Raw genomic sequence first — 15,720 nt, forward strand, 5'->3', positions numbered from 1 at the left:
TTTTCTCGTGGAGTTGTCTTATCAAAACATTCAGTTGCTGTATATGCTGAACCCCTGAATATTTATATCCAGAGCCCTGTCACCTCCTGTTAGCCTAGATCTATGTATTTAAATATCTACTTTGCACCTCTACTTAGATACCTTATAGGCTTTCAAAATTCACCCAAGTCCAAAACCGAGTTTGTTACCTTTCCTTTCAGTTTTGAACCTCCTCCGACATATGCTGTCATAGTTAAGAGCATTATTGTCTAGTTCCTGAAGTATTTTCAACCTAAGTGCTTTCAACTTTTGTTTATTCCTCTCTCTATCATGATTGTTACTACTGTCATACAAACATCCATCACATCTTACCTGAGCTGATTTAATAGCCTCCTAACAGGACTCTGCATTTGTTGTATCCCTTCTGATATTTCCCACATATTGCAGAAAAAAGAAACATAAATATTATCACATCACATTCCTCTCCTTTCAAATCCTTCTGTACCTTCCCACTGTTGTAATGACACGCTCATTGTACACCACATCCGTATTACCTCTGTGTTGCTCTGCTAAGCTCCTAAGGAAAATGACTTGTACAAAGGCCCTATGGTAGTAGATAGCTTCCAGATTCCCGACCATGCCATTCTATTTCCTACCACAGGGCCTTCTCCCTGGACCACTCTCCCCATCCCCAGGAACCTAACTGGCTTATAATGTTATACTTCAGATCTCTGATCTCTGGTTTCTATGAATATGTCAGTTTTCCATACTATATGCTTTTGTAACATTACATACGTCCCTGTTATAACATTTATTACAGTCGGCATTTCATATCGTTGCCTTTATTCAGATTGGGATAGGAAATTGAAGTTTATCAAGGTAAAGTAACATATCTGTGGTTACCCATATTAAAAGTGGCTAAAATTAAAATCAAATCCAAAATTGCCAGACTCCTACCTAGCCCTTTGCTTCTTGTACCTTACTGTGCTAGTTCTTATGTGACACTCTATGAATCAAGAGCATTGATAGTGCCATCACTGTAACTACACCTGGGCCTATAAATTCACTCACAGTCTTTGGAGTTTTAATTTCACTCTTGATTTAAACTCAGAATTGATTTTGTGCATTTCCCCAGGCAATATTTGACTAGCTTCAAATAAGAACAAAAACAGTACATAGATTTTATGTGGAAATCATTCAGTTTGTAGATAGTCTTATTTTTTTTTTTGTTTTAACGGGTATAATTATCCATCATTTCCATAATTCTTTTTATTGGCAGAGGCAGGGTGGGGTAGCTCATCATATACAAGTCATGCTTATTCCATTACAGTCATCAACTCACAACAATTAAAGGAGGTGAAATTCTCTATAGTTGGTACAATTACTTATTTGTTTCCAAGTTCAATTGGAAAATTTAATGAGCTTATAAACGTGGGGATGGAAAGGATGACATTCTTTAAGATGGCAGTATGCCCAAACAAGGTCTCAGTGACACATTTTTTTATTTCTTTAATTTGAATTTTTCCAAATTAAAAATGTCAACTAAGGTTTGCCAGGGCCACAAAATTGACCCTCTCCATTTATTCAGAAATTATATTTAATTTCTGATTTTGATACTTCAGTCTGAATAAAATGGAAATAGAGCCTAAGACCAGAGCGAAGAGGGGATCATTCTTCTAAATCATTGTTTCCTAGTACACTTCTGCAGGAAAAAGGACTAAAAAATGTACATCTATATTTAAAGGGAGGATATAGTGTATGGTCTCAGGAAAGAAAAAGAAAAAGAAGAAAGAAAGTAAGTCCTCGAAATCAGACTCTGTGTATATAGGCTTTCATCCAGGTCTGGTGTGTCTGATATCCATTTGCCTAATTAAAGATGAATTACTGCAATTGACTTTGCTGTTAGAGGAACATTACAAGTCATGGGCTCATTTCATCTGGCTCTGGAAGCTTCTGGGTCATTTTGGAAGAACCCCAGAAAGTCATGGTATGGGGAATTCAGCCTAGTTTTCTGGCTGTGAATTGGCATCAGCACTGAGTGAAGCTAGGCCAGAACATAAAACCAGGCAGTGCACCAGTATAGGCAGGGGGTGTGGTGAGAACAATACTCAAATCCAACATACAGAGTGTCTTCCTGGAGCCTGACCAGACAACCTGAAAACCACCCAAAATGCCAGGGACTGGCAAATAGATGGTATGGAAAAGAAAATGAACCAATAAGAGTATCTACATGTCAGTACATCATGCTACAGTATTTTCTGAGGCCTTGGAATGCATGGCTTCACCATTTTTCCTTATGGTACTTTGCCCTCTGGAAAGGACTTTGTGAGTCTAGAGTCACAGTGAGAAGGCCAGGTTTGAATGGGGAGCCCCACTGAAAGGAGCCAGGTATAGATTTCAGGAATGCATAGTGTCAGTTACTGGTGGTCAATTTAGGGAAGGAGGATGTGTGGGAAGGCTGAGAGGACATGGTGTGGATAAAGAAGAAGTAGTAAACTTGAAAAGCATCCCCAGGTGACAGTTGATGTATCAGTTGATGCACAGCTGAAAGCAGAAAATCCCTATAAAGACAGAAATATCTACTTATTCACTAGACAATAAGTCTTGTGGTGTAGAGAATATTACATATCAAGACTCTAAAAAGTTGAATGTTAGGCATGGTAGAAGAAAGAGACTAGGTAGTATGGGTGAACAACGTTGTATCAGTCATACATATCTTTTGATATTATGTATACACTTATATATTCTCTGTATTCTTTTGTCCCTCAGGATTAATATTTTGCTATTGTACTTGACATAAAAGAAACACTTATTTAAAATTTATCATTTGCTACATTTTGACATAAATATTCATCATGAAAACCTCATCCTTGAGACAATGAACATATCTATAACTCTCCAAAGTTTCTTCATATCACTTTGTAGTCTCTTTCCTCCACTCCTCCCTACTCCTGACTCCAGGTGTACAGTTACATGCTTTCTGCTACTACGTGTTAGTTTAAAATTTCCAGAGTTTTATATAACTGCAGTAACACAACATGCACCTTTTTCTTGTCTGACTTATTGCACTCAACCTAGTTATTCTGAGATTCAGGTATAGAATTTCTTATATCACTAACCCATTCCTTTTTATTGCTAAGTAAGATTCCCTTATAGGGCTATACCACAGTTTTTTTTTTTTTATTATTTTCCTTGTAGTGGGCCTTTGGATTATTCCAGATTTTTTTTTTTTTTTGCTATTGCAAATAAAGCCACTATGAATTCTTATGTACATAATGAACATATGCTTTCATTAGTCTTGGGTAAATACCCAAGAATGGAATGGCTGTGTCATAAGGTAGATATGTGTTTAACTTTATATGAAACTACTTTTTGGTGGTTATACCATTTTTCATTTCTACCAGAAGTACACGAGAATAGAAATTGTTCACACCCTTGGTATGGCCAGCCTTTAATATTAGTCATTCTATTAGTGATGCCTTATATCTCATTATAGTTCATTTTTCAATTCTATAATGACTAATGATGTTAGGCGTCTTTTTTATGTATTTACCATCTATATATCTTTGAAGAAGTGTTCATTCAAATATTTTGTCTATTCTTAAATTGTGTTGTTTGTCTTCTTCTTATTGAACAATAAGAGATCCTTACATATTATAGACACAACTCTATTGTTGAGTACATATTTTGCAGAGTTTTTTTTCCCCAGAATTTCCCTGTTTTTTTTTTCCTTTCATTTTCATTTTTTTCCTTTTCATAATGGTCTTGAAGATTAAAGATTGTGAATTTGGACATAGTTCATTTTATTGATTTAAAAATTTTTATAGCTCCTATCTTTTGTGTTATAGTTAAGAAATCTTTGTCAAACCCATGATTACTAAGATTTTCTTGTACATTTTCTTCTAAAAGTATCATAGTATGAAATATTATATTAAGGTCTGTTTTTCATCATGAATTTATATTTGAAGAAGCTATGAAGTCAGGGTCAAGGTTCATTTTAGTGGCTATGGGTATACTATTATGACAATATCATTTTTTGAAAATATCCTTTCCCATTGAATGCCTTGGCATCTATATCAAAAATCAACTGGCCACAAATGTTCGCATACATTTCTGGACTCTTTTGTTTGTTCCATTGATTTATCTGTCTATAAATAGGCCAACACTATATTGCCCTGATTACTATAGCTTTATAAAATGTCTTGGGATAAAGTAGTTTGGCGCCTTCAGTGTTCTCTTGGTTATATATTAAAAAAATTGTTTTGGCTACTCTAGATCTTTTGTATTTCCATAGAACATTTAGAATCATCTTATTGGTTTTTACAACAGCAAAATGCCTCCTGAGATTTTAAATAGAATTTCACTCAATCTATACATCAAATTGAGAAGGATTGACATCTTAATAATATCGAGTCTTTTAATTCATGACCGTGTTTTTATCTTTCCATTGATTTCGGTTTTAAATTATTTCAATAACATAATGGCAAATTTCAGTGTATAGACCTTGTGTATCTTTTGTCAGATTTATCTCTGTGTACTTTATATATTTTTGATGCTTCTGTAAATGATACTTTAATTTCAATTTCTGATTATTTGTGGCTTTTAAATGGGCATACATTTATAAATGGGCATACATTTAATTTTTATTGTTTATCCTGCAACTTTGTATCCTGAAAGTTTGCTAAGCTTACTTATTAGTTACACTAGCTCTTTGTAGATTCCATAAGCTTTTCTGCATAGATGATCATGTTGTCTGAGAACAAAGATCATGTTCCTTCTACTTTCCCAAACTGAATGACTTTAATTTCTATTTTTGCCTAATTCCATTAACTAAACCTCCAGTACAATGTTGAATAGAAATAGTAAGAGTGGATATTTTTGCTGTACCTTCCCCTGATCTTAGCAGAAAAGCATTCAGTCTATTACAATTAGGTATAAATGCTGTATAGATACTCTTCATCAGGGTGAAGAAGTTCCTTTCTAAGTTTTTGAGAGTTTTAATAAGAAATAAATGTTAGATTTTGTTAAGTAATTTTCCCCTGTATTCTGATAATTAAACAATTTTTTTTCTTGACTGTTAAAATTGTGAACACATTGATCGATTTTACAATATTAAACCAACCTTATATTCCTTGTATAAACCCCACTTGGTCACAGTGTATTACTTTTAACATCTTATTGGATTTTATTTTCTAAAATTTGTTAAGAATTTTTGCATATCAATGTAGGATATACGTCAATAAGTTACTTTCTTTTTATGTCTTTGGTTTTGGTATAAAGATAATGCTGGTATCACAGAAACAATTGTAATGTTTTCCCTTTCCTTCAATTTTAAGTGATGAGAAGACCCCGGGATGAGAGAAGAGAGTGGGATCCAAGGAATCAGTCTTTAACAAAAAATATAGTACTTTTTTAAATTAAGTCATTCTCTCTCAGGGTGCATGAGAAACACCTGAAACTTTCATTTAAGTAAAGATTTTCATTTAGAAGGTCCACTATGGATACCATACCATGTTGGCATTAACAACAACAAAGAAATCTCCCTTGTTCTTACATGGTTGATCCGTGTTCCAAAGATTTTTAGTTATTCAGTGGTTCTCAAATATGTTTCACAGGCCAGCGTCAGAATCACGTTGGAACTTTTAAGAAACTGCAAATGTTCCGTCCCCAGTTCATACCTGCTAAATCAGTAACTCTGGGAGAGAAAGTAGGTGGCCATCTGTCCTTAAGTAGCTCTCAAGGGGACTCCAATATATAGTAAAGTTTGAGAGGTACCGCACTATGTAAAGAAACAAAAGGAATAGATACAGATGCACTTAATTTTGTATATTTTGTGTTATAAATAGAGATGATTTATACTATGCTGACTTCCTTTTCTTTATATGTATGGAAAATCTGAAAGTGAGAGAAGGGAGAGTAAGTCAAATGTTTGAATAGTATGCTGAAGTTATGGGTAATCAGGAAAATGCAGAAGCAGGCTGATGCGATCGTTAGTCACTATCAGCTATCTACTTAAGCAATGCTCTTGTCAACTATATTAATGTCCTTCTTCCCAACTGTACAATCTTCTCTCCCAATTCTGAGCTGCTCAAGGGAGAGGTATGAAGAAGGCAGTTTCTTGGATTTGTATGCAGTTATTTTGCCAAATGGGTAAAAGGGAAGAAAAAAGAGATATAGTAGCTGGGCATATTTGCAAGAGAGTGAATGACTGTAATCATGGATCATAGTCTCTATGCCGTATAAAGAAAGAAAATGAAGACAAGAGGAGGATAATTAACAGAAAGTTCTGAGATCTATAGATAAAAAGGTCTGATGAGCTGGAAGATCTGTTTCAGTAGACGTATTTCAGAAATGATCTGGGATTGTAAATGGTAATGGCTAAAAAGTAGCATGCTTATATTTGAATTCTTGTGTGTGTGTGTGTGTGTGTGTGTGTGTGCATGTGTGTGTGATAAGAAGCTATCAGATATGACCTTGGTAATAGAGGTTGAGATTACTGTGCCAGATCATTGGTATTGAGGAAGTCAAGAATTAGGTGAATAAATATTCACATACATATTGAAGTTGTCTGTCATTAGTGATGTGAATCATAGTAGTGAATAGATGAATGGGAGACAGACAGAGAAGGACCAAATCAGAAAATACAGTGGCATCAGTATCACATAAAATAAATTGGAAGCCATCACTGACACAGGAAAATTCTGATGGACACATATTTGTTTCTCCAAAAGATTATTTTAGGCTCCACTATAATTTCAAAAATGTATGTCCCAGTATGTGCTAAATTTGTAGAATGTCTCTTGATAATAAGATTCATAGTTATGATATCTGTACTTGATCAAAAATATACATGCATATTCAAAAAATAACCAGCTAGCCTGTAGACAATTGCAAAGAAATTGAATCATAATAACTTCCTTATGTTTTTCTATTCATGACAGGGACAAAAACGTTTGCTCTGAAAAGCTCCTACCAACTCAGAAGTACAAGGATGAAAATTATCTCTGCCGTACCCTGCTAACATCCATTCTAATTCTGTTTTTCAAATTCACAGAGAGTGAAGAAGTTTATCAAAGGCAGGTGCTGTCAATTTCATGTATCATCTTTGGAATTGTCATCGTGGGCATGTTCTGCGCAGCATTCTACTTCAAAAGCAAGTAAGACCATTTCTCTCAAGTGTTAAAAGGTTACGTCTCAGAGAAAGTACTTTGTCTTTCTTTAACTTCACAGTCTCTGCTCCAGGCAGAGGCATCTTGTGCAAATGGGCCCATCAAACATCTATAAATGACTTAGAGTCTTTTACAGACTGTGGGGAAAATATGCAGCATGTGCATACATGCATGTGTGTGGTTTGTCTTTGGTGCATATAGCAATTATTCCTTTCTGTGATCATGAACATTCTGTGTTCTTTGCATTTTTTGATGGTCTGTCAGAAGTAAAGACTTGGTGTCTTCCTGCCACTAAGGGGTTAACACTTCTGAACAGAGAACTCACTGGTGTAGACCTAAATATTATCAACAAATATCTGTCCTTTACTGCAAAAATACTCCACACTTTCCTTTCATAGTATTTTTACCTGATACCCATAAAGATTTCAGCCAAATGTGAAGTATGAATACTGTAAGATCTACCTTGGTTCACTAGTTGGTAAGCATATCTCAAATATGCCCTATACTTCCCCTGTTAAGAAACTAAAATTTCTGGGGCACCTACCTGCTCAGTTAGAAGACCATGTGGCTCTTCATCACAGGGTGGTGTGTTCAAGCCCTACATTTGGTGCTAAGATTAGTTAAGTCAATAAATACATAAACTTAAAAAAAAAAAAAAGAAACCAAAACTTCTGCTTAAGGTGCTTATTTTCTTATTTTTGGCTAATAACATATAATAAAATATATACATGCCTAAATAGGCATACAAATATATTTATTCTGGGGGCGCCTGGATGGCTCAGTCGGTTAAGCGTCCAACTTCGGCTCAGGTCATGATCTCACAGCTGGTGAGTTTGAGTCCCGTGTCGGGCTCTCTCTCAAAAATAAACATTAAAAAAATTGAAAATATATATATTTATTCCAAACGAACTTTGATAAAGGTATTTTATGTATGGAAATTTTATTTAAGTCATGCAAGCCTTAAGAAGTTGGCACAGATTCTGTTCCTACAGCTTGTCTGAAATGTAAGCCAATGTGTAATTGCTTTTCATTGGACCTATATTTGTATGCCCATTTGCTCTTCTAAAAGTGGATCCATTTCCAGATATAGTCTCTGACACCTGTCTGCATGTTGTATATGTTGATCTTTAAAAAGAACAGAAATTATGATTTTTAAAAATAATAGAAACTCGGGTATGAATCCATAGTTAGTAACTATTATTTTTTAATAAACTATTTCAGAATAGGCTTAGATTTTTAGAATTACTGTGAAAATAGGACAGGCAGATCCTACATAACCCAGACCCAGTTTCCCCTAATATTAATGTCTTATATTAGTATGTTGCATTGGTCACAATTAATGAAATAGTATTGATACTATATTACTAACTGAAGTTCATACTTTCAGATTTCCTTAGTTTTTACTTAATGTGCTTTGTTCCAGGCCCCCATCCAGGATACCATATTTAATTGTCACATCTCCTAGGCAACTCTTGGCTGTGACAGTTATTAGTGTTCATTTTTGAGAACTTACTCTTTGTCAGGGACACTGGGCTTTTCATGTATTATCTCCCAATTCTCACAACAATTCAAATTGTTCATTATTGCTGCATTGTTCAAATAATAACAGAATTTAATTTTAAAATATTAATTTGTCAAAGCCACACAGTAGGAAATTACAGATGGGGTCTTTGCATTTCTGCAGTTCTAGGTGAAATTGTATGCTCTAAGCCACTCTACCACATTGGGCCCCACAGTCCTCCCACTAGATGGTGGAAGGTGAAACTGCTAAGGGTGAATCAGGAATGTCATGCCCTGGTGCAGCCCATCATGCTTTATGTTCTCTAGGGAGCTTACATGGTGTTTGGTCAGGATTTTAACATGTGTTCACTCAGACCTGTATTCAAGTCATCAGGCTGCCACTTGCTTGTTATATATTATTAGGCAAATTGCATCTAGTCCCTTAGCCTCAGGTTCCTTGTTTTGGTAAAATATGGCCAAAAATAATATTTACCTTGTAGAATTTGTCAGGGATTCACGGGATAACACCACAAGGAGCACAGCACAGTATTCAAAAGAGTAAGTGCTCAGTGAAGGCTTGCTATTGTTAACACCTGCAGTTTCCCACACTGGAACTTAGAGGCTGGGTAACTACAAAATGAAGAGTAGGCAGTAGCCCAAGACAGGTAATCACACTCAGCAGGGCGTTAGATAGAAGGGTCTCCTCGAAAGTGCTGCGCAGGGGAAGGAAGTTGTGTATTTAACAATAAGCAAATTGCCATCAAGTGGTAGTTAATCACTTATTTTTATGATTTGTATCTGCAACACATTTAGACAAAAAAACTGATGATAGTCACAAGAACGGAGAGCAGCTGGGTAACGAGGGGACCTCCATCTTCATGGCTGTCATGTCAATCTCTCCCTCTTTAGGCAGCACGTGGGCTCTGACACGAACACCTCCTCCCGGAGCTCCGAGCAGTGTCAGGGTTTAATGGAAACACTGTTCAACATCATTCATTATGGGGTACTCAGAGAACTGGCCCAGTGGAGGAACACTAATTAGAATGTTGTCTTCCTGCCTGCCCAGCTGGGACACATTTTTTATTAAAAATTAAATAAATAAGAAACTGTGAGAATAATAAAGTAATAATAAGAATTGAAGCCTTTTCCAAGTGGAGTTATATTTCTCATTAGACACCTAGACTGGATTTCCTTCTAGCACAATTTCCAGGCAGGGTCTGCCTTTATTTTTCTTTGCCTGAGAGGAATACTATACCTCACACCAAGCATCTAATCTATATAGCTGAAAGCAATGTAAATTTTTATAACACATTGGCACATGTTTCTTTGCACTCATTCCTGAAATTCTAATTCTCATCCCTAGATCTTGGAGATAACAACACAGACAGACTCTACTCAAAATTTTCTTACTTTCACACATACTGTAACTTTGTTGACATGTGTGTCATTTGTTTGACTTCATCTTGGACATGCCAAGTCTTCTATGATTTTATGATCTCTCCATCATTGGTTTCTAAATAAATTCACTTAAACCAGCTTTCTATATACTGGGATATACAGGTCCCAGCCAGATAAAGTCAAGAGTTACCCAAAAGCTCACATTCTCTTGGTCATTGATGTTTTAGCTCCCATAATCTCTCAGATCCCACCACTCTGGTCCTTTGTCCATTGTCTTGTGAACCCTTGGTTTGGCATGACCTCGCCACATGGAATATTATAGCAAATTGTTAGCGGATGAAAGCTTGAAGGCGGTTAACATCATGAGGTCAAAGTGATGAACACCTTGGATTTAGAGGATTTTCTGAGTTAATTGAACCGCAACGACTCTAAAGGACATAATGAAAGAAATTCTCTTCTCATCACACCTAATAAGTCCATATATTCCCATAAGTGATTAATGGAACTATTAGTTGACCTATTCAACTAATAGCCAGCCCTATCTGGTTGATAGGGCTCACATGGTAACTATAAATTCTTCTAGATTTCTTTTTATGTTCAACTCATATGGGTAAGAAGACTGAGGCTGCCTGTAGGAGTCCTTAGTACACTTTGGAAGTACAAAACACAATTTAACTCTAAAGAACAGAATTGGGATAGGAGAGGAGATGTTCCAGCAGACAGAAGCTGAGACAAATAATGATAACAACTGAGAAACACAGAAGGAAAAAAGAGAACCGGTGCTCCCAGTAAAACCCAGCCCTAACTGTAGGTTATTGCCCTCTGAGGTCAAAGATTTTACCAACAAGAGAAGCCCATTAAGGACAGGCAGTGGATGCTCTGATATGCAGCTTCGATTCTCTTCGGCAGTGAAGATCTTTGTCCTCCAGTTGCTAAAACAAATATAATCAAAGTTGCCTTGCTCTGACCCGAGAGAGCCCACCTCCAATGACAGGCCAGTGTAAGGCTCTGAAGGCCTAGACCTTTGCCCCAGTTTGGGATACAAGGCCATGCCAATTTCAGACCCTCTCCCCCTGCCCTCCCCCCTGCCGTGGGATTTGCTGAGCTCTTCACGGAGACTGAATTATGTTCCAATCTCTCCCTCGGCCCAGTCCTGCATCCCTCCTTTTGCTTCCACAGGTGTGGATCCAAAGAGCCCCCCCCCCAATAAAAATCCTACATGCTATCTCCATCTCAGTGCCTGCTTCCCTGGGAGCCCATTCTGCAACATTACAAACAATGCCTAGACTTGTGATACCTGACATTCCACAACTTACATCTCATTGCTGAATGAACTGGACCAGAGAAACTTAAAACTCAATGAACTATAAAATGTTAACACTGACATTGTTAGGCTAGCAGGGTCCCAGTGTGCAATGCCCATATCTTGTCTTTCCCAGAGCACTGACTCTTGTGAAGAGAGCTAATGGAATTGTGATTAGATGCTTCTCATCTCCCAGTTCCCATTTGTTGGGTGAAGGAGGAAAGAGCAGAAATATGTGTGTTTGGGGCAGAGTAGGGATGATAGAGAAGGAAGCCAGTTCAGAAAGGAAAGAAAGTCTGTGTGTCCTGGAATATTAGTGAGTCAAGAGTGAATGAGTGAGAAGCCAGTACAGAAAAGCAAATTATAAAAGGATTTAGGAAATTGCAGTCAGATATTTTTATAAGGAAAATTCCTTTTCAAGTTGGCATTTCCCAGACACTGAATTACAGAATTACTGAAAAGATTGTTAATGTTTCTACTATTTCATCCTTAGGAGAGTAACTGAGTCCTTCCTCTGTGCCAAGCCCCCTTTTACTGCCTCACCAATGATTTACTTAGGTAGAATCACCTGATCTGTTTCCTTCATCAATGAATCCCTGGTGGGATTTTGTGGCTATAACATGCTTCATAAAATGCTGATATGATACATTTATTTTGAACAATAGGCTACAGATTAGCTGTCAGGAAATAGCTAGATTGTTACAACTAGATTAAAGCAACTAGAAGTACTGGAGAAAAAAGTCCCGCAAACAATTGAAAATAAAAAAGAAAGATTTAAACAAACAGAGCTACATCACACTGGTGTTGTAAATTCAGAAGAGTTAATGATGCTCAGAGCCTCCAATTCGGGTAGCCAATACTGTCAACTTGCTTGTGAGTGACGCAATTAATACAATCCTTTCTTTTATCTTTGAGTCAGTGTTCTAATTCCCCTGTAGGATCTGTCCATCCAACTAAGCTTGCTAAATATGAGAAGGGGAGCAGATCAGCACTTGACAGGTGTTCTCACATTTAGTTTCCACAGTGTCCGTGGAAGTTGACTTTTACAACTGCATGCACAGATGAGGGAACCAAGGCTCAGAGAAGTTTAGGGAAACAGTCAGTTTGATTTAGGAAATCAAAGCAAAAGTGGTGGGTGCCAGAGGGTCCCACCCCTGGGACAGCCAAGGTGGGGGGTCCCACCCCTCTGACAGCCAAGCCCATTCTCTGTGGAGTGCTGCCTGCCAGGACAAGCTCACTGCAGGAGACAGTGCTCACACTCCACCAAAGGCTCTATCCTTCTCAGGGATCTTGGGAAGAGGAAAAAGTTCGGGGTGGGAGAGGGGATGATTCTGCAAAGTGTTTGTGTGTGTGTGTGTGTGTGTGTGTGTGTTGTGGATACTGAGTCTTCTGCTGATAGATAGTTGCTGTAAAGCCCTTGGAAGAGAGCAGCTAACAAGGCAGGAAATTGCTGCATCCTTCTGATGCAGCCACTGCCTGACTTAAACAACAGTCACCCCACATATGCAGGCAGGAGTACCTCACTCAGAGTCCAGAGATCGAGAGCAATCTCAGCCTTCCCACTGAGAAGCTGTGGGACCATGGCAAATGGTTTGACAGTCCCAAGTGGTGGTTGAGGTTACACAGTATGCAACCAGCTGGGCTGGACTCACATCCAGCTCCAACACTTACTAGCGATATGACTCTAGGAAAATGATTTCACTTCTCTGTGCCTCAGTTTTCTCATCTGTTGAATAAGTATAGGTTCCTGCCTCATCACACAGAATTACTATGAAGAGTAAGTGGGTTCATACACGGAAAGCACTTAAAATGATGCGTGGCACATAGTAGGTGGTCTTTCAAGAGTTAACTATTTTTGCTGTGATTTACCAGCTGGAAATAAAAATCTTCACATTTGGGACTAATGGTAACAATAAATGAGCTGTTTCTGAACTGCAAGAGAAAACATACACAATACAGTATATAAGTAAGCTATGCAATTAAGCTATGCATGCTTATAAATGTAAATATAACAAATATAAATGTAACTCTGCAAGTATGTTATATGTGGCTGGTAGCTCTAAGCTTCAAATTTTTCCCCTAGTTACTTCTTCAGAGCATTTCTAATTCTTTACAGCTGAGCACCAAGGGTTAGGGACCTCTGCATCCATGCGGCCCAGAAAAATTCATTATGCTTATCCCAGCCTTTGGAGTGCCATTGGGTGTGAATCTCCGGGTGTTTATGGATAATACCAGTTTCTTTCCAGATTAGAAGCTATCTAATGGGGTTGGCGTATTGAAAATGAAGGAAGGCTTTCCTTTATTAACTGAGTTCATCCAGCTTTAACAAATGACAAACATATATGTTGGGAACAAATGAACCCCCCAAATACAAACAGAATAAATTTGGGTAACTATTTATGCATCTATTTATTTAAACCTGCAGGAAACAAGCTAAACAAATTCAAGAGCAGCTGAAAGAACCACAAAATGGTAAAAACTACAGTCTCAAAGCATCCAGCACAATGGCAAAGTCAGAGAACTTGGTGAAGAATCATGTCCAGCTGCAGAGTGTAAGTTACCTGTCTATACATCTGTTCCTACAACCCGTCTCAGTGTTTCCAGTTCAGGGGGGATGGGATGCTTGGGATCAGATGTGTGTGTTCTTTTCGGTATTTGTAGATTTTTCTTTAAGTCACTTTGCAGTTCTGTGTGTGTACATGTCCACATGTACAGGCTGAAACAGAGAAAACTTAAATCTCAGCCCTTGATTATATTCTGCAATATAAATTCATCTCTGAAAGCAAAAAGAGCTCCAGTTGTTTGTTCCATAATGACTTATTACATTCCTACTGTGTCAGAAATTGTGCTGGGCACCAGGGATACAATGTTCCCTACCTTATGGGAACTTATCTGTGGTAAGGGGCACAGACGCCAGAACAGAGGAGGTATGTGGGCTGAGATGGTTGACATTGCAGTAGGTTGGAGAGTAGACCAAAGAGAGGGAGGGAGATGGGTGGGTGCAATGTTCATCGTATAGTCAAAGAGCAAAGGACAAGAGACTAGAAAAATACAGAAAAAGTAAAACCATGGAATCCCAAGAACGTGTAGTATATTCCAGCAACTCCAAGGTAAGGGGTGCAAGAGAGGTCAAAGGTAAGACAGGTGGGAAGTGAGACTTGTATTCCCACAGTCAGTGCTTCCTAATACCAGGGCTTAAATGGATACCAGAATTTGAAATACAAGCTCTTTGAATCTTACATTCTTTCTAATGTTATTATAATCATTTCTGAGATATATTGCAAAACACTTAATTAACGACAAGCACATATCATCTAAGACATACTGAAATATTCCTCTCAGGGTAGCAAATTCTTTGCCCCTGTCTAAGATTGCACATCCAGATTCCGAGACACAAAAAGAACAAAAGCCATGGTATAAACCTAGGATTTGAGTATAATAAGCAATCACCCAGGACACATTCATGCCCCTCCCAATGCATAAATCACTGAGAATTTATACATCATTTATGATTCTAAAAAATCATTACCCAAAGTCACCATTATGTTATGCATAACAGATGTACTTAGATGTTTAATGTGGAATTCATAAATCGGAATTGCTTCCCAGCCAAATTTTGTTAAACTTGTAATCATAGTTATGTGGGGACTGTTCTCTGAAACAGAGGGAATGTTTCTGCTAATGATTTTTGAGTATTATCTCACTGCCCTAAAACAAATGCAGGAGCGGAGGCTTTCAAGTCCTTTGCAACTGGACCTGCTGAAGATAAACAAAGCCAGCCACTGGTTAAAATAGTAAGGGCAGGTTTTAATCAGGAATAGACTATTGCATTATGAAAGAAGGTCCAGCATGAACTGAACTCAACTTCAGTTTGTACAGAGGTGACTGGTTGTTTCAAAGGGAGAATGAGGGAACGGGGTGGGGAGCAGAAACCATGGGGTCTTGGCAGAGTCAGGGAAGTGAAACAGTACAGAGATGATCAGTGTGCATGCCAGTTTCGTCTGTTAGCTGGCAGTTAATTGAGCTTAGGATTCTGTACTTTCACAGAGCGGAAGGCCGACATGCTATCCTTCCTAATGATTACGTTTCAAAGATACGGCTTTCAGGTCCCTGAGAAAGAAACTCCCTTAGGAGTTAGTAGGAGATACACACACATCTCAGAATGACAAAGGGCGGTTTACAATTTTAAGTCCTTTTAAGGGAGGTCAGTGGCCTTTCCTCCAGCATTGGCTAGAGCTACCAGCAAATTCTTTTGGAGGCTTTGAGTTTTTGTTTTTGTTTTTGTTTCTTAGGCAGACTTTTTAAGGAAGGTTAGGGCTATTCCAGGGGCAAAGCCTTGAACCTTTAGAGACTATATGAGAGTTTACTCAA

General features: G+C 37.8%; 2 protein-coding genes across 12 annotated transcripts in view; one reads left to right on the top strand and one right to left on the bottom strand.

The window, feature by feature from the left end:
* The window catches only part of NRG3 (neuregulin 3), a 1,063,627-nt gene that overhangs the window by 1,019,176 nt on the left and 28,731 nt on the right, over positions 1-15,720 (top strand). For all 10 annotated transcript variants that reach the window (XM_058696857.1, XM_058696862.1, XM_058696859.1 and 7 more), the window contains exons 5-6: positions 7,034-7,136; positions 13,775-13,901. In XM_058696857.1, coding sequence (XP_058552840.1) covers positions 7,034-7,136; positions 13,775-13,901 — 230 coding nt within the window. The remainder of the gene's footprint in view (positions 1-7,033; positions 7,137-13,774; positions 13,902-15,720) is intronic.
* Positions 13,730-15,720, bottom strand: part of LOC131492922 (uncharacterized) — a 534,086-nt gene continuing 532,095 nt past the window's right edge. For both annotated transcript variants that reach the window (XM_058696867.1, XM_058696869.1), the window contains one exon: positions 13,730-14,065. In XM_058696867.1, coding sequence (XP_058552850.1) covers positions 13,915-14,065 — 151 coding nt within the window. In that variant the 3' untranslated portion in view covers positions 13,730-13,914. The remainder of the gene's footprint in view (positions 14,066-15,720) is intronic.

Source organism: Neofelis nebulosa, chromosome 13 (genome assembly GCF_028018385.1).
Source record: "Neofelis nebulosa isolate mNeoNeb1 chromosome 13, mNeoNeb1.pri, whole genome shotgun sequence".
NCBI lineage: Eukaryota > Metazoa > Chordata > Mammalia > Carnivora > Felidae > Neofelis > Neofelis nebulosa.